Raw genomic sequence first — 19253 nt, 5'->3', positions numbered from 1 at the left:
GGACCTAGCACACAAGGCTGCTGTACAAGGGAGACAAGAGCCTGGGAGCAGCACTGGGGAGGCCGGGAGTCCGACTATTTCTAACAGTGCTGACTTTATGTGATCATCAGCCATGGACGTTCAAGGGCGAGAGACCAAACACCCACCTTTTCCAGACGAGTCTGGGCGAGAACCAGTGAGGGCCGGGCAGAGATTAGCTTCCAGAGGGCCTGAGAAGATACCACCTCCCATCTCTTCCTGCCTGATGGTCTCCTGTCTGGTCCTCAGCCACAAGTGACACAGAGCCCACCTCTCTAGAGGAACGTTCGACCCCCTCTGTGGAAATGCGGAGTTATGCCCAGAGGCTCACATTGTCTTTGCCAGTAACTCAGGACTTACAATTTATAGAAATATTTTGCAGGGGACAAGCCTACAGCATACAGGACAATCTCTCTCTCTTTTTAAAAAATTTGTAATGTTTATTATTTATTTTTGAGAGAGAGAGAGAGAGAAACAGAGCGTGAGCAGGGGAGGGGAAGAAAGAGAGGGAGACACAGAATCCGAAGCGGGCTCCAGGCTCCGAGCTGTCAGCACAGAGCCCGACGCGGGGCTCGAACCCACGCACCATGAGATCATGACCTGAGCCGAAGCTGGCTGCTTAACCGACTGAGCCACCCAGGAGTCCCAGGACGGTATCTCTTAATAGGCCAATAAAGAAATGACATACTCCAAACTAGTGATAGATTGATTACCCTACTGGTCCAAGCAAAGGGGACAGAAACAAAGTCCCAATTTAGTTGAGGTTGCTTTCTACAAGTTGGTTCTTGGAAGAGTCGATCCAGTTAGCCCACCAGGAGCTGATGTCCAGCCACCGGCACAGAGCAGAAGTCCCCTGATACCAGAGCATGGCGCTGGGGAGCAGAGCTGCGGGGGGAGGCGGGCAAGATGGCCCCCTTGGAGGGGCCACTGCACGGCCTTCACCCCTGCCAGCAAAGAGGGGCCTTGCTGCTCCAGAAGCCAGTGCCCCCAGGTCTGCAGAGAGCTTTCGAGCTCAGCAAAGGGTAGCCTTGCCCAGACAGAACACTCTCCGTGGGTCCTCACAAACTCTCGCTATTTGAAGTTTCAATGTCCGCTGCGTTCTGCACACCTGTCCATATATTCTTATCCGTAAGTCCCCAGTGGCGCCCGTCAGCTGCTGAGCGACTGCTTAGTGACAACAGATGTCAAGGATGACGTCCTAACACAGCTTCCTCTATGTAAGTAAACGCACCCTTAGATCTAAATAGCTTCCCGTAACTCGTAAACAGGTGGCTTTAAAAGCATAATAAACCAATACATGACAGGAAGTTCTCTGCCCCTGTCCCCACGCCCCGGGGGCCGCCGAGACCCCAGCTGTGAGCTGCACCTGTTTACTGCGGCGGCCTCTCCTGCGGACTGGGGCCTTGCTGGGCTGCCAGTCTCCCCTGTGTCTGTGGGTTGTGTGGGCTTGGGCGAGGGGGGGCTGGCAAAGGTCCAGCCTGGGAGGGGACCGCCTGGGGACAATGGGCCACTCTGCCAACTTGTGTCTTTGCAGAGCTCGTGAAGGAGACGGGAGGTGCTGAGCAGCGGGGAACCCACCCACCAGCTCGGACTGAATGACAGCTAATGCCTAAGGCCCACGGTTCTTGGCCGTGCCCGAGGCACAGTCTGTTTCCTTTTTTTTCTTTTCCTGACAATGTGCAAAAAAAGAAATGAATCTCGTCCAGCGACAGCCACCGCCATCCGGCACAGCAGCAGGGCACATGATGTATCCCCCAGACTGGCAGGTGGGACGGCAGGACCCAGTTTAGCTCACCAAGAAGTTCAACTTGCCGACGCTGAACCTTCAGCAGCCAGGAGGAAGCAGGGGCCCACGGAAGGCAAAGGTAAGTCACGTAGAGGGACCTTCAGGAAGGGTGCGTTCCAGCTGCCGGCCAGAGGCGAGCACCCCAACCGCGGCCATAAACCTGCAAGCGTGGTCTAACCCCAACAGTGCGGCTGGTGCCCCGCAGTCCCCCAGGCACCTCTGACATGCACCAGGGGCGCCCGGTCTCTGGGGCAGCAAGTATGGGGGCTTCTTTTCCAGGTGCTGGGGTCTCCCTCCTGGGAGCTCTCCCTGCAACTATTATCACTGTGACCATTGCTGACCCACCCCACTCCCCACCCCACCCCTGCTCAGCAGCCCAGGGCCTGGCTCCTGTCCTCTCTCTGGCCAGGAGCTCCCACCCTGGGTACGTTCTCCCTGCTCAGTGAGACGCCTCCTCCCCCGCCAGACATCCCACATCAGCAGAAGCAAATCCTGTGCGGGACAAGAACACAGGGACCTCCCAGAGGCACACGCACCTCCCGTCTGCAGCCCAGCATCAGGAGAGGCACAAATTCTGCCCCAAATTCCCAAGGATGATGATGGGACTCCGATCAGAGGCCAAGGCCGTGAAGTCCGGTCTGCCTCTTCCGGGGCCGGAGAGCGGCCTGTACAGCCAGTACGAGCAGAAGGTGAGCCCCCGCACTGACCTCATCGGCTCCCTGCAGACCCTGGGTGCGGAGCGGGACCTGGCCCCGGCCACCATCGCTGTCATCGGGGACCAGAGCTGGGGCAGGAGCTCCTGCGGGAAGCTCTGTCAGGGTCGCCCTCCCCAGAGGCAGTGGTAGGCAGAGCTGGGCCGGCTCTGCTCTCCCCGCGGGCCACAAAGCATCCTGGGGGTACCAGGCGTTTCAGACATTGGCCCCGGGAGGCTTAGGTCTACGGGCATGGCCTGGGCTGCCCCCAGGTCTCTGACCCCCTTTCGCATCCTTAGCCGTCGCTGGGCCTGTGTCCGTCGGGGCCCGGAACCTGACGGCCCAGCCCTGACTCCAGACCTTGTCCAGTGGTCTGTGGCAGGCATGTCTTTGATGACACCGAGCTTGTAAGTCTCAGGTGCCGTGTGAAGTCGTTCCGAAGAATTTTCTCAGTGTTTGGAAAAAGCGATTAGCCAGGGTCATAGCGTGATAAGACACGATGTTTTCCTTAAAAAAAAAAAAAAAAAAAAGTGATTTTGTACATCTACGATTTAATAAAATAAAGGAAAAAAGGGAGGAAGGAGATAGTACCCTCCTCGTGGGTTGGGGGAGGCTCCGTCCTGGTCCCTTCCCTTGGTCCCATCTCCTGCCAGTGCTGTCAGAGGCCAGACCCAACCAGAACCCAGGGTTTGGGCACCACCGACGCCGTCTTGCCAGGGCCGCCCCCCGCCCTGGGCACAGAGGAGGGTGTGGGGACCCCAGTGGGCTGCCCAGATCCTGCACAGCCCCCAACAGCAGCTGCCTCGCCAGATGCCCCGGCCTGGGCTCCCTCCAGGTCACTGGCAGCCCAGTCCTTGATCCCAGGGGGTCCTGTGGGATCCCAGTCAGCCCGGCGGAACACCTGATGCACCAGAGAGGAAGGATCCGGGGCAGTCGTCCCTCTGCTCTGCCGCGGGGTCGGCATTTTGGGGAGAGGGGGCAACATGGTGGAGGGTCTGGTTGCCGGTGGCAGGCATGTGACCCCTGGGCATGTCCCCAGGCTGGAGGAGACGATAAACGCCCTTACAGGGCCAGCAATACAAAGGATACATCAGTGCTCAGGACTCGGCGACAGGAACGCCCGGCCCCAAGAAGCCCAGGGCGCTTCCAGCCTTTCTGAGCTCCGGCTGTGCAAACTGCCCACTGAGAATTCCCTTGAACCCCCTCCTTCGGACGTCCAGACTCTTGCCCTGGCTCTTGCTGCCTTCTCCCTGCACCCACCGTCCGCAACTGTGAGGGGGCTTGGAGACGCATGGATCCCCCTGTTCCCCACATTTCCATCTGTCCCCTTTCCTCAGCCGCCACCTGGACAAATGCAGGTCCTGTGGCCAAAGCCCGAGGCCTGTCTCCAGCCCGGGAGTCCTGGGGGCCCTCAGACACTGAGCCGCAACTCCGGCTCGTGTGGCAGACAGAGCAGCACCGTGGGGACGTGGCCACGGTCGGCCTGGAGACACTCCGCTGCCGATGCCTCTGTCCCCGGGCCTGTGCTCCTTTGTGCCCGCCCAGTCCAGGCGGCCCCATCACCTCCCAGCCCTGGACAGGGACAGAAATTTTAGTCCAGGACTCTGGGGACACTGGGGCAGCTCCCTTGGGGGGTGAGAGGACAGGGCACCTGCGAACTTGGAATGTTTGGAAAACTGCTCAGGACCTGTGACCTGGTACTGAGAGAATCGGCTTCCTCCGGCCGGTCCTCAGGACCGTCCGTCGTCAGGACCCCTCCCAGGTAGGAAGGAGATCCTTGAAGGTGGGAGGCACGGGGTTTCTGCAGGTGAGGCTCTGATGGCCGCTCCCTCACTGTCCTGGCTCCTCCTCTGCTGCCTGGTCCCCACCAAGTGTTTCGGTCCCCACCGGGGAGCCCGCTGCCTCTTCCTTCCAGGCTTTTCCATGTGCTGGTCCTCCTCTGAGAAAGCCCCCCGCGGGACTCCCGGCTGTCCTGGTCACCGCTGTCCTGGGGCACTGCTCTGGAGATGATGAAAGCGGGCCCTGTGGGACGCGGGGCTCCATGTGACCGGTAACACAGCGTCCGGGGTCGAGGCCTTTCCGTGGCTTCCCGCGCTCAGCTCCCTGAGAATCCGTGTCTGCAGGCCTCGAATGGCTGAGCAGAGAGACCCCCTCCAGAATGGAGAAGTCCTGCCCCCAGTCCTTGTGTTCACCCCCAAATATGGATGACCACCCCACAAGGCTGCTGGACAGAGAAGGATCTTCCAGGCCAGATTTTCCAGGACTCACTTCCTGTTCCTGGGTGGATCGGCGGCTAATTCCAAGAGGAGAAGGAAGAGGGATGCCGGGAGGTGTTGAGGACTGAGGACACCCACGGGGACAAGACGAGGTGACTGGGGAGCATCGTCCTTATGTCTCCACGCTGGAGCTGGTAACCAATGACCTCTGTCCTTGTCTTGTCCTTGGCTCGCGTGCCCCACGTATCTGATTTCTGCCATTGATACCCTCCCCTCACCTAGATCATCCTGGACATCATCTCGTTTCAAGATCGTCCCCTAGCCCCTGGCCCCTCAGTGTGACCTCCTCTGCTGGAGGCTTGCAGAAATAGCTGGGGAAAAACACCCCAGACCTGCTGAGTCAGAATCTGGACTTGAACCGAGCTCCAAAATGGGTCGTGTGCACTCGAGTTTGAGAAACCAGGCTCAGAGCAGAGCCAGCTACACGACTTAGGGGCTCAGAGCAAAATAAAACAGCAAGACCCCTCGTTCGAAATGACTTAGACTCTCAAGATGGTGAAAGCAGACAGCAAACCAGGAGGGGACCCTTCCGAACATGGGGCTCCGCGGGATTAGTCCTGGTTCTGAGTGTGTGCGCACAAAATATCCTCGTTGGTCCCTTTTCTGGTTTTGAAAAGCAACCCGGGGGAAGACTCCCGTTTTTTCCAGCTCACCTACGGGGCTTGCTCCCAAGAGCACGTCATGGCATGTCTGGTGCCCCCTTGGGCCTGAGGCCACTTGGACATCACTGTGAGTAGCAGCCGAGCCAAGTGCGTGCAGAGCCGGGCAGCTGGGAGGGGGTGAGAGAAGTGAGGTGGGTGGGGGGACTTTCTTAGCTCTGTCTATATCTCCTTCCTCCGGCCTCGAGATTTGCTTTGCAAAGCTCTCGTGGAGAACCCCGGGGCCCAAATCTGCCTGTCACTTCTCCACTACCACGCCTGTCCTTCGCCCCTGCACCGAGACTTGGCTTGCAGATGTGATGGGAGGTCCCTGCCGATGGCACTGAGGGGCCATCTTTGCTGACACTTGGGTCTCTGTTACCAAGTGTGCACGCCGTCGGACTTGTGGCCCAGGGACCCTATCCTTTGGCCATCCTCTAGAACAGGAACTGTCCTGCCCACGGACAAGGCTCAAGTCCAGCTCAAGGATAAATTTTTTTTCATTTTTTGAGCACTATTATAGATTGTTTCTGTCATATCTATGACATAACTGTTTTTTTTAAAACTTTTAGGACAATCGGCAGCTTATAGAACCCGGACACAAGTAGACCTTCCCGCCCACGCAGGTTAAAGGTCGCCATCGGTTCCACAGTAAGGAGGAATCTGAGACACAGGATGGAATCACTGAGTATTTTTTAAGTTTATTTGCCTGTTTTGAGAGAGAGCTGAGGAGAGGGAGAGAGAGAGTCCCGAGCAAGCTTCGGGCTGTCAGCACAGAGCCTGACGCAGGGCTCGAACCCACAAACCACGGGATCATGACCTGAGCTGAAATCAAGACTGGGCCACCTAACCAACTGAGCCGCCCAGATGCCCATCACTGTATATGATTTACGTGTAGGCTGGGGTACATATTCGGTATCCCCTAAATTAGATGCTGTTCTCAAAAAGTCCTTTGAACCTCCAGTGAAGACTCTATAGAAATAATCTACTTGCAAAAATGAACGTAAGGGAAGAAATAATCTTGCTTTCCTTCTGCTTCCTTTTCTCCATCCCTTCCTTCCATACCTCTTACCCCCCAAGAGACAGTGCAGGGGGATTCCTACAAAACGTTCCAGGACCTAAGAGAAGTGGCAGGTGGTGTTAAACAGGGACACGGGTACTACGGACACGGTGTGTCTGCTTACGTGATCTTGTTCGGCCGAGGGGTCCCACTCCTGAGTTCCTCTGCCGTCCCTCTGGCAGACCCTGGGGTGGCCGGGGGTTGACCCTGGGAGGTCCCCTCTTCTCAGGGGTCTGCTTAGCTCCAGACTGACCGCTGGCCTTCCGATCGGCCCCCCCTTTCCAACAGACAGGAAGCAGGCAGATGGGCTTTTCCTTAAGTATCGGGAAGTAGAGGGGTGTCTACGCCACCCAGAAACACGCTGTGCTAAACACACAATTGACTGTGTGTGTTCGTAGTGTGCGTTTATGTGTGTGTGTTGGTACGTGCTTTTGTGTACTTGTTAGCGTGTGTGTGTCTGTGTTTATCTTCTCATAAAAGTAGTATATACCTGTGTGCGTTATCTGTTTGCTGCATAACAAATTATCCCGAACCTGGTGACTTCGAAGACAGAATTTGTTCTCTCCCACAGTGTGAGAGTCAGCAACTGCAGGGTCTCGGCTGGGGGGCTGTGGCTCAGGGTCCCTGGGGAGCCGTGGTTGAGATATTGTCGGCGTCTGCATCGGCTGAAGGCTCGACTGTGGCTGGTGAGCCGCTCTTCACATGGCCGTGAGCGGAAGGCCTCAGTGCCTTACTTTGTGGACCTCTCCGTCGGTCCCTGGTGTCCTCAGGACGGGGCTGCCAGCCTCCCCCAGAGCGAGCCATGCAAGAGAAGGCAAGAGGCAGTCACGACACATTTACTGCTAGTCCCACACGGTCACTTCCGCCATATCTATCTTTAGACAGAAGTCCCTATGTCCGGTTCGCGCTCAAGGTTTCACCTTTCGGAGGGAAGAGTGTAGAAGAATTTGTGGGTGTATTTCAAGCCACTGCCGCGGTCACTGGCAAATATCAAGAAGGATAAAGAAAGAGAACATAATCCCTCTGTAACCCCACCATGAACGTATCGGTATGTTTTCCTCCAGGCTTTCGGAAGGTGAATATCTATGCTACCTCTGTGTTTGATGGTCACACTAGTGGCCTCAGAGACCACTCCCCAGGCTTCTGTGAAGTGTTTTCTAAGCACCAGAGACATTTGGAGCCTCCTACCACTGCTTTTCCTCGGATGGGTCATTAATCTGAAGGCTGGCTTTCCCGTCTCTGGGCCTCCACAGCCCAGAACACCATAGCTGGCCTTGGAGTTAGCATCAGCCATGAGCTCATCAGGCTGGAGATCATCTCCCTGAGGTTCTGGATCTGACCCTCATTGATCTTCCCAGCATCACCAGTGTGGCCGTGGGAAACCAGCCCCAGGACATCAGACTGCAGGCAAGTCTTTCTAGAACTTGGGAATGGGCCAAGCTGAAGTTCGGGAGATTTCTAGGTCTTTCTAGAACTTGGGAGTGGGCCAAGCTGAAGTTCAGGAGACTTCTAGGTTTCTGCGGGCAGCAGCAGGGCTTCTGGTGTGCCTCCCCTGCCCTTGCGCTGAGTGGTTGGGGAGGAGACTGGGGTAGCAGTGCCCAGGGCACGGGGCAGAGCTATTAGGACACAGGTTAGAGGCTATCACTCCCCAACACTCTCCAGTGTGGTTCCATGTCCATCATCATTAAAGCTTCCAATGGCCAGGACACCTGGGTGGCTCAGTCAGTTAAGCGTTTGACTCTTGATTTTGCCTCAGGTCATGATCTTGCGGTTGGTGAGTTCAAGCCCTGTGTCGGGCTCAGAGCTGACAGCAAGAGCCTGCTTGAGATTCTCTCTCTCCCTCTTTCTCTCTGCCCCTCCCCCACTTGTGCTCTCCCCCTCAAAATAAAGAAATTAACTTACAAATAAAAGCATCCAGCGGCTGATGTGCTCTGGCCCCACTCGCTCATTGGCCACACCCATCACTGTGCCCCACCCCTCATCCACTCCAGCCACACCTGAATCCTCAGTGGTCCTCGAACCTACCAGAAGGTCCTTGTACCTTCTCTTCCCTCTCTCTGAAACGTTCTCCCTGCCCAGCTTTGACATGGCACGTTCTCTATTTCCCTCAAAGTTCTGACAAATGCCACCTTCTCCGGGATGCCCGATACCCTGGACCTGGTCCTTGTGTCTGTTGTCTACATTACCTCCTGGGGCACAAACCCCTGAGGGATAGTGCCTGTGTGCGTAATAGTGAATCTCCAGACCCTGGAATGGACCTAATGCCTATGAGTGCCCGTAACTGATGCATGACTAGAAGGTGATCTTTATGGGGTCTCTCTCTGCTGGCAGACATTCTGGGGAGCAGTTACCACTCCCCAAGACCCTGTCAAAATGCATGGGAAGATATGTGTTTCATACAGTGGTCTCTACCCCAAGCCTACTTCATCCCCAGGGATGTCGGCAATAGCAACGTCTGAGACATTTATGGTCGTTACAACCTGGGAAAGAAGGTTTGCTACTGGCATCCTGTGAGTGGAGACCAGAAATGGAGCTAGATTTTCTATAATGCACCTGATGGCCCCTGCCACAAAGAACCATCCATCCCAAATTGTCCATGGTGCTGAGGTGGAGAACGCTGGATGGTCTGTTCACTCACAGACATCAGACCGCGTGCTACGCATGGGGGTAGCAGGGGGAATAAAGACCAACGAGAAGATGCCTTTTAACTGAAGGACAGTTCACGTTAAAATTCACTTCCCGAAGTCGACTATAACTTTCCTCGGTGAAGTTTTCCCATGGTTAGGACTTAATTTGGCCTGTTTATATTTGTCGTCTTTATCTGGCCCCGGCACTTAATTGTTTATATGATGCTAGCTTGTGCTTATGTGATGCAAATTTCCTACTTGTGGCTGTGCAGTATTATCTTCTGGGTGCAGCTTAACATAATTTTATGGGACATCATGAGAGCTAAAGCACATGTCAATTGGAGCAACTATTTTATTTCATTATTTTTTTAAATTTTTTAATGTTTATTTTTATTTGAGAAAGAGAGAGCACAAGTGGGGGAGGGCCAGAGAGAGGGAGACACAGAATCCGAGGCAGGCTCCAGGCTCCGAGCTGTCAGCACAGAGCCCGATGTGGGGCTCAAACTCATGAGCCGTGAGATCATGACCTGAGCCGAAGTCAGACGCTTCACTGACTGAGACCCCCCCGGGAGCCCCTGTAGCAAACTATTTTTAAAAATATGTCCCTAGATGTCAGCCTTTCCTTGTTTGTTTGTATTGTCTGTGGGCAAAAACATGATTGAAATTTGGTGTGTGAGGCTTATCTGCTCATATCTCTCTCTGCAGATTCTAAGAAATTTTATTGGATTTCTCTAATTTGAGTGACCCCTTCCAAGAACAGACTCCAGAAAAAGTATTTAATATTAGGAATGAGCACATGTAGAGACATTTATTGACATCAGATCCTATCACAGCAGGCACAGAGCACCTGTGGCTTGGGGACCTCTGCGGGACTGCATGGGGACACTGAGATGGCACATGACATGTCACAAAGGCACCCCTGGGCTTTTGGGGCAAATACAACACGTACACAAACACTGTCATAGAAGGCACAATCTTAGAAGCATCACAGGAGAGATTTAGAAAAGGAGAGGTCTCGTCTGGCTACAGGAGGCAGAGTCCTCGGGAAAGAAGAAATACCAGTGGTGGGTTAAAAAAAAAAAAAGTTTAACATTTATTTATTTTTGAGAGAGAGAGAGAGCCAGAAAGAGGGAGACAGAGAATTCAAAGCAGTTTCGGTGCAGGGACTTCCTGACGCTCAAACTCAAGAACCGTGAGATCATGACCTGAGCCAAAATCAAGAGTCAGAGGCTTGACCGACTGAGTCACCAGGCGCCCCACCAGTGGTGGGTTTTGAAGAAAAGTAGGAAATCAACAGAGAACATAGTAAAGGCAGATGGGCAGGCCTTCCTGTGGAAGGGATTGGCCAAGCCAACGCCCAGGAGTATGAAAACCAGGTCATGGTCTCAGTTACCGGTTTTCCACCATCACACCTGTCTGGCCGTATTGTTGGATGCCCAGAGATGTACTCTTCCTTTGTGTGCCTTTTTTCTTTTTTTTTGTCATCAGATCAAGGCACTCATACATCCAGGGGCAACAGACCATCAACTTGGTGGTGGTCCCCTGTAACATGGACATTGCCAGCACAGAGGCACTGAGCATGGCTCGGGAGGTGGACCCCGTTGGAGACAGGGCCAGAGGTAAGAAGAAAGAACCTAGCTTCCAGAAGACGGGTAAGAAGGGGGAGACTTCTTATATATTTAGAAGGTCCCTTAATGCAGCACCGTTAGAGACAAGAGCTCTTCCCAGGAGAAGCTCCATGGGCTCAGGATGCATTCACACCCTGTGGATGGGTATCTCCACTCACAGGGTTAGAGGCGTGGCCAGAATTTGGGGGTTCCTCACCCTTCTTCCTCTGCCCCTCATTTGCATTCACAAACCATCCTGGATGGGGTAGGGGCGAGAACTACCTTATCTGCTATCCCACAATGGTCTGGAAAGGAGAAAGTGACTGGCCCTTCAGATCTGCCTTGCTACAGGTAAAGTTCTTGGGACCCATTGGTGCATGGAAAGCACCTTTATAAGGTCTCAGCGAACATTCTACTGGGCCGATGTTGGAACAAGAGGGCCTGCAGAATGTATATTCAAGCAGAATTCGTAGGCAGCTGGGGTCTCCTAAATTTCTTAAAAAAAAAAAAAAAATAGTCACCCTGGAAGGCATGACAGGGAACTTGGTTTAAGAGCACACACTGTCTCGTTTGAGTCCTTGTTCTACCACTTTCTGGCTACATATCCTTGGGTAATATATTTAACCTCTCCTGGCCTCGGTCTCCTCATCCATGAAACGGTACTCCCAGTAAGTACCTATGTGCTGGCTTGTTGGAAGGATTCCATGAAGAAATACTGTACACAATGCTACTTAGGTCTGTGCGCATAGTATTTTCTCAACAAACGGTTGCTGCTATGTTTTTTAATTTGCAATATTACCATTCAACATCCCTTCTCCACCAGCCATCCCACCTACCCGTCGAGTTGACCTTCCTGGAACCTTGCAGGTCATTTCCCTTGACTGAATGCACACTCGTCATATAACCGCCTTTCCCGTTTCTTCCCACATAGATGCCTGGTTTTCCAGTAAGGACAGAAATAAACAGTAGGGGCAAACCCCTCAAGTATAACGTTTCACCACGCGCTGGACCACGCTTGCGGCCTGTTAGCTGTTGACTTCTCCAAGCATCACAAACGCACTGAGCCAGAGAGAACACTCAGGCTTTGGGTCATCAGTCATCGTAGGTCAACCTTCTTTCTCCCCTCTCAATCCTAAGTCGTGAAGGGTGTTTTACTGATGGCCACAGTAGGTAATATCATCGGTCTGGGAGGGAGAGCTATCTGGATATCAAAATCTTTGTAGAAGCGGGGTGGGGTGGGGCACTTGGGACTTAATGGACGAGTACAGAGTTTTAGGTCTGCAAGATGAAAAAAATTCTGGTGGGATGGTCACACAACAATGAGAGTACAATTTAAAGTCGCTACGGCGGTAACGTGTATGTGATGCCTATTTCACCACAATTTTTTAAAACGCACGTAAGTTTCAAAACCAGGGTAACTGAAGGTGGAGTGAAGGCAGGAGAATCATACTTTCATTAGCTGAATGATTCTCTTGTACGCATGAGTGATGTGTGTTTTACCACAATTTTTTTAATAGGAAGCTAAATGGATTATCTATACAGTACTTCCAAAAGGGTGAAAACGAAATTTGGTGACTAATAGAGTGGTGGTTTATATAATACCAAGTTACAAAAAGAGCTGTGAGTCAGTATATTTGCAAACTCTCCACCAGACTGGTTCCCCACCCGTCCATTGCTAACCGCACACTGTCTACACAGCCAGCTCCAGCTCGACTCCTGTCGCCACCATGGCACAGCGATGGCACTTGTTAGGGTCACCAGTGCCCTCCGTGCTGCCAAACATGTGGTCACTTCTCTGTCCCCATCTTTCTTGACCTCAGCCAACATGGCTGACCATATTCCCTCCTTCCTGAAGTCTTTCCTTCCTTTGCTGTAACACACAGCCTGCTGGTTTCTGGCTCACCATTCTCCCTCGGTCTCCTCCTTCACTGGCCACTGGAGGTCACATTCTTAGTCTCCTGGTCTGGCTGCTTCTTCAGTTCTCTGATCCCTAAAGTCGGAAAGCCAAAACTTTGCTCTGAGATCCTCCCTCCGTCAACACGTGCTCTTTAGGCAAGCTTATCAGGTGAGCTCATCTCTATCAGCTGGCAACTCCCAGATCTAAATTTGTGATCCTTCCCTTTCCCTAGACTTGACATTTCCAGTTGGATGTCTGTCAAAGGTCTCCAATCTCGTGCGACCAAAACATAGCTCCTGATACCCCACCCTGCCTCAGTCCTCCTCCCTCCCAAGGCTTCTCCCCCTATTCCCAGCACCACATCTGCCTGCCCAGTTCTAGAACTAAATCTAAGAGTCACACTTGATTCCTCCTTCCCCTGCTTCCATTTCTAATTCACCTAGAGTCCAGATGACTCTGTCCCCAAAACCAAGACCACATCTGTCCACCACGCTCCATCACCACGTAGGCCAGGCCCCCTTCCTCTCTTGCCTGGACTACTCAAGCATCCTCCTGCTGGCCTCCTGGCTCTCACCTTGCCCTAAGTACACCCTCCACTGACCTTTGAACAGGTAAATGAAGTCACGCCCTTCCTCTGCTTCTACCCTAATGCGTCCACGCCACGTACACAAACCCTAGGCTCCTTTCCTGGACGACAAACCCTCCTGTGACCTGGCTCCATCCGCCTCTGTGCGCATGGTTCCCTTCCACTCTGCCTTTCCCACCACCCTTAAGTGTAGCTGTGAGCCCGAGGGCCTGGGATGCTCTTTCTCCTTCCTCACAGGGCTGGGTGTGCAGATCTCAGCCCGAACGCTACCCTCCCAGAGGCCTTCTGTCCACTCAGCCCAGCACCGCACCACCCACCCCCACCTGCACTCATTTGCCGGCACATGACCGGATGTCACTTCTCTGCGTAACGCTTCTCAATAGCGTTACTCTCAAGGTATGTTTCTTTATTTCTCGCAAATCACAAGACTAATGTATCTGGCTTTTACCCGATGGAAGGTGACGGGGTAGTCACACAACAGGTACTCTGCAGTCTTGTTCACTGCTGCTTCCTCAACTAAAGTAGCGTGCTTAATAAGCATCTTTCAATTCCATATGAATGTGCAAGGTATGCAGGAAGGAGTTAATTTAAAAAGAGAAAAAAAAAACCCTAAAGCATCTAAAAACGGGTGACCGTTCCCTTCTCTGTGGCGCAATAGTTGGGATATTAGATGATGCTTAAAGCCCACTGCAGGGCTCGAACTCCCAAAGGGTGAGATCCTGACCTGAGCCGGGATCCGGAGTCTGTCGCTCAACCGACCGAGCCACCCAGGCACCCCCTAGCGTGAATTCTGATAGCAAGTCTCACTCTTTATTATCTTCCCACTTTTTCTCAGGATAAAGGACAGGGATGTAGGCATTCCTGAATGATTGCTGGCTCCCAGGAGGGGCTTCCCCAGGTTTGCTGCCTCTTCTCCCACTGGAGGGTCCTCTCCTTTCCTTTGGGAAGTGCGGGCGTACATTCAGAGATGTGTCAGCTCTGTTAGTAACAGGAAGGACAACTTCTGCCAATAGGAAGGTAAAACAGAGAGACAGACATTCAGCTGCTTAGAGGCCAGGAAGGTTTCAGGAAATGATAGGCCAGATGGCCAGACTTAACCACAAATTAAAAACAAGGACGAAAATAGCAGAAGATGACGTTCGGTTCCCAACATAAACAAACAAACAAACAGAAACATGCAGTGGCCATTTGATGCCCCAAGAATCGAAAGAAATACTCAGAATTCAAAGCTTTCGATCCAATCCAAGTGGGAGGGTATGTGGGGGCAGCGGGGAGACAGGGAGGCCGGGAGGACAATGTCAATGGAGGCACCCACAGGAGGAGGGCAGCGTGATTCTGTGACAGGAGACACCTGAGAGGGGCACCGACCTTCTGCACAGCAGGGACTGAGCCCTTGCGGGCAATCCGGTGGGCGTCAGTCAGTAACGATGATGCGCGCTGCCTGGTGTCTGGAACCCAGCAGGTGCCCGGGAACGTTTGTTCGATAAATCCCACAAGGCAATTAATGAATTGCATAGCGAAAGAACAATAAACACGCAGATAAGAGGGGTGGCGATGGAACGCACCGAGAGGGTGTCAGGCGCGGGGCCATCGCAACAGAAGGCTTCTCTGGTCCTGGCCAAAGAAGGATCCCAGAGCCTCGCAGCCTTCAAGTATATTTGAGGAGAAAACGGAACATTCCACTGCCTTTCGCTAACCATCTCACAGGAATCCCGACCAAAGCAGATGTAGCGGGCAAGGCACCAAAAAAGTTGTCGTGAGTGTGGTGTGGAATATCACGTCCCGTCTTGAGAAGGGTTACGGGATAGCGACGTGCGGAGCCGGCAGGAGATCAGATCACGAACAAGCTGACGTTGGCGGAGGCAACGAAGGAAGCAATGTTCTTCCAGACACATCGGTATTTCAGGTGACATTCTTCAGGACGGTCCTAGAACAGAACTCCGTGGGAGCCAGCCCTGCCTTCCAGAACCGGCCAAGGTAAGGTTACCAAGTGATAGAGATAAAATTATACAAGTTTTATAGTCATGCCAGGTCTGGGGTGGGGCCCAAGAATTTATGTTTCTATCAAGTTCCCAGTTGAGGCCAATGTTACTGGTGCAGGGACCACACTTTGAAAACCACCACTCAAGGTCTTTGGGAAAGTCAAGGCTTGGATGAGCAAATGCATTGAAGTGGTCGGTCATCGTGCGTCCGGTTGTAAATCCTGAGGGCCCAGGTGCTGGGGACTCACCGCTGACGTGAGAAGCATTCAGAACGGTGTCGGAAAAATGAGCCCCAGCGATCCTCCCTGAGTTCACGTAAATAACAAATACTCTGCAGCCAGACTGCCTGGTGTGTGGCCTTGGGCAAGCCACGTAACCTCTCTGGGCCTTTACCATCAATCGTTTTCTGATGAAATACATTCACATTTGTAAAGCCCTTAGAACTGTGCCGTCACTTAGAAAACAGCATGCACATTTTTTAAAATTTAATTTTATTGGGGTAAGAACACTTAACATGGGGTCTACCCTCTTAACAAAAATTGTTTAATATTTATTTATTTTGGGGAGACAGAGTGCAAGCAGGGGAGGGGCAGAGAGAGACAGAGATACAGAATCTGAGGCAGTCACAGAGCCCGACGCGGGGCTCGAACCCCCAAAGCGCAGGATCATGACCTGGGCTGAAGTCAGACGCTTAACCGGCTGGGCCACCCAGGCGCCCCTTAACAAATTTTTAAGTGCGCAATACAGTCTTGTTAACTACAGGCACGATGTCGTATGGCCACGTCTAGACCTATTCATCTTGCATAACTGAAATGTCACACCTGTTGATTAGCAACTGCCTGTTTCCCCTCCCCCAACATCTGGCAACCCTCATTCTACCCCCTGGTTCGGTGAGTTTGGCTTGTTTAAATGGCTCGCGTAAGTGGGATCGTCCAGTCTTCGTCCTTCTGTAGCTGGCTTATTTCACTCAGCCCAACGTCCTCGAGGTCCATCGATGCTGTCACATGCTGCAGAATCTCCTTCTTTGTAAAAGCCCAATCCTATTCCTTTGTGTGTATTTTCTTTATCCATTCATCCACCTGTGGGCACTTAGGTTGTTTCCACATCTTCTGATGGGGCCAGCATCCTCAAAGGAGTGCTAATATCTCTTTGAGATCCTGATTTAAACTACTTTGGAAAAATACCCAGAAATGGGATTGCCGGATCATACGGTTGCTCCATATTTCAATTTTTTGAGGAACATTTCTATGGCTTTCCACGGCGGCTGCATTATTTTGCATTGCCACCGACAGTGTACAGGGGTTCTAATTTTCCCACGTCCTTGCTCACACTTGTGTGGTTTGTTTTAGATGTTGATATTTATTTATTTTTGAGAGAGGGTCAGGGGCAGAGGGAGCGCGAGAGAGAATCCCAGGCCGGCTCCACACCGTCAGCACAGAGCCCAGCGTAGGGCTCGATCCCACGAACCATGAGGTCGTGACCCATCGGCCATTTGTATGTCTTCTTTGAAGAAATCTCTATTCAAGTATTGGGCCCAGTTTTGATTAGGTTTTTAGGATTTTATTGTTGTCATCATTGTTAAATTGTGGGAGCTCTTTAAGTATTTTGGGAACTAGCCCCTTATCAGTTATATGGTTTGCACATATCTTCTCCCATTCTGTAGGTTGCTTTTGCCTTTGTTCGTTGTCTCCAGGGCTGTGGAGAAGCTTTTCCACTTCCACTAAGCTGTAGTCCAGCTTATCTGTTTTTGCTTTGGTGGCCAGTGCTTTTGGTATCATATCCATGAAATAATTTCTAAGACCAATATCGTGAAGATTTCAGCCTATGTTTTCTTCTAGGAGTTTTACCATCTCAGGTCTTACATTCAAGCCTTTAATCAATTTTCAGCTGACTTTTGTGTATAGTGTAAGTTGCATTCTTTTGCATGTAGATCTCCAGTTTTCCATCATCATTTGGTGAAGAGACTATCCTTTCCCCGTGGTATATTCTTGGACCTCCCCCCGCCACCCCCGCCCCGCCATCAAAAACCAGCTAACTGCATGTGTGTGGGTTTATTTCTGGGCTCACTGTTCTGATCCATTGGTCTGAATGTCCACCTTTATATAGTACCATAGTGTTTTAATTACTGTAGATTTGTCCAATCTGTTTGAAATCAAGAAGTATAATGCCTTCAGCTTTACTCTTCTTTATCAAGATTGATTTGGCTATTTGGAGATAATTCTGTATTACAAGAAATAAAATACTAGTTTGGGCAAGTCACATAACCTCTACGAAGTTAAGTTTGTTTTGTTTTCCTGTAGATAAAACAGGTGACATACCTCATGAATTTATTGGGATGGTAAAGAGAAAATAAATTTCGCCTTTCTAACACCACGCTTGCTTAGGTTTGGGCTCACTCTAATTAGCAACTGTCGCCCTAATGCACTACCTGGCTTTTCTGAAGGCATGTGTCATCCTGGGGAGGTGAGCTTACCGACCCACTTATAAAGCCCAGAATTGGCAAAATGATCACTCACATAGGTTGTTGGCCTTAGAAATAAAATAGTGACTTATTTCTCCAGCAAAAATGAATTTATTTGGGAATGACAGAGAATTGCAATTTGGGGGGTAAAAAGCCATGGCAAAACCATAGGCAAGTCCCACAAACAAAGGAGAAGAATTTTATTTTATACAGAAGAAGGAGAAAGTTGGGTTGTTTTGAACTCAGTCCATCGGAGAAAAGCACGCGTTCAGGGTGCTGACGGCTTTTCCCTGGCTGAGCTGCAGGGGTGGTTGGTCGCTTGTAGGGGATGCTGTGCACGTCTCTTCCTGTTGGGGCCGACAGTTGATGATTCCTGTTGAGGAGTCCTCTGCCGGGCCTGTAAGGGACACTTCTTGGACAGTGGTATGGCGGGAGAGCTCCCCCTTCTGGCTTCCCGACTCCCTTGCAGCAAGGTTTCCCTGAGCATTAACACCAGGGTCCCTCGTGAACGCCCTTGTGCTCCGTCTTGTTTCCGAGCTCTCCTGGGAGGAAGGAAAGGCCACGGTGCCCCGTCTGGCAGGAAGACTTACCCATGGGCTCACGTTGCCTTGTCAGTGTGAGTCAACGGGTTGAGTTTCAATGGGTTGAGTTGCAAGTTGCAAAAGTTACAGCCTACCCAAGGCACTCCGTCCTGAGGTGGTTGAGACACCCCACTGAGCTGCCCACACAAGCCAAGAAACAAGCACGTTCTGGAAACCAAATCGCTGTGGCCAGGGGCTCACAGGGGGAGCTTCCGAAACTGGGAAGTAACAACTGCCTAATGTCGAAACAAAGAGCCGATCAATCTGGGAAGCAAGAAGGGAAGGAAGAAAACTATAAACCATTTAGGAGGGCAAAAGGAATGAACACTGACTCAGCAAATGTATCCTTTTGCAACAGGTTCACACTTTGTCGACCTTGACAGTGAAACAGCCAGTTATTTTCCCAGCCTGTCAGACAAAAGCAACGAATTCTTCTGAGCCAGGAAACACGTACTCCCAAGAACATTGAGTTGGAAGAAAGAAGCCAGTGGTTCTCCAACTGCAATGTGCACAAGAATCACCTGGGGGCGCCTGGGTGGCTCGGTCGGTTAAGCGTCCGACTTCGGCTCAGGTCATGATCTCACAGTCTGTGAGTTCGAGCCCCACGTCGGGCTCTGTGCTGACCGCTCGGAGCCTGGAGCCTGTTTCGGATTCTGTGTCTCCCTCTCTCTCTCTGCTCTTCCCCTGCTCATGCTCTGTCTCTGTCACTCAAAAATTAGTAAACATTGAAAAAATTAAAAAAAAAAAAAAAGAATCACCTGGAAAGTTTATTTAAATTCAGATTCCTGGGTCCCAACCCAAGTTTCTGGGTCAATAAATCGGGGGGATGAGGGGGCAATGAGTTTGCCCTTCTAACTTCCCAGGTGATCCAGGGAACATACCTTGAGGAGCCCCAACTCTAGTGGGATTCCCCTCAGTTCACAGAAGAGGGCTTCGAAAGACGTATCCCTGTCTAAAAGACACAACCTTGTCAAACTGACAAAAACCTTGGTGTTTTGCAAAAAGACGTTGCATTTTGATAGCCGTTTTTGATAGTACATTT

General features: G+C 51.8%; 1 protein-coding gene across 1 annotated transcript in view; it reads left to right on the top strand.

The window, feature by feature from the left end:
- The first annotated feature begins 1147 nt into the window (after window positions 1-1147).
- The window catches only part of LOC122198361 (interferon-induced GTP-binding protein Mx2-like), a 33896-nt gene continuing 15790 nt past the window's right edge, over window positions 1148-19253 (top strand). Inside the window, 13 exon segments of the mRNA XM_042902974.1 lie at window positions 1148-1235; window positions 1708-1883; window positions 2271-2419; window positions 2421-2645; window positions 2796-2903; window positions 3536-3767; window positions 3944-4130; window positions 7724-7786; window positions 7789-7881; window positions 8004-8013; window positions 10592-10749; window positions 14927-15006; window positions 15008-15093. Coding sequence (XP_042758908.1) covers window positions 1710-1883; window positions 2271-2419; window positions 2421-2645; window positions 2796-2903; window positions 3536-3767; window positions 3944-4130; window positions 7724-7786; window positions 7789-7881; window positions 8004-8013; window positions 10592-10749; window positions 14927-15006; window positions 15008-15093 — 1565 coding nt within the window. The 5' untranslated portion in view covers window positions 1148-1235; window positions 1708-1709.

This window comes from Panthera leo, chromosome C2 (genome assembly GCF_018350215.1).
Source record: "Panthera leo isolate Ple1 chromosome C2, P.leo_Ple1_pat1.1, whole genome shotgun sequence".
In the NCBI taxonomy this organism is placed as follows: domain Eukaryota; kingdom Metazoa; phylum Chordata; class Mammalia; order Carnivora; family Felidae; genus Panthera; species Panthera leo.
This window is presented reverse-complemented; position numbering and strand designations above follow the sequence as displayed.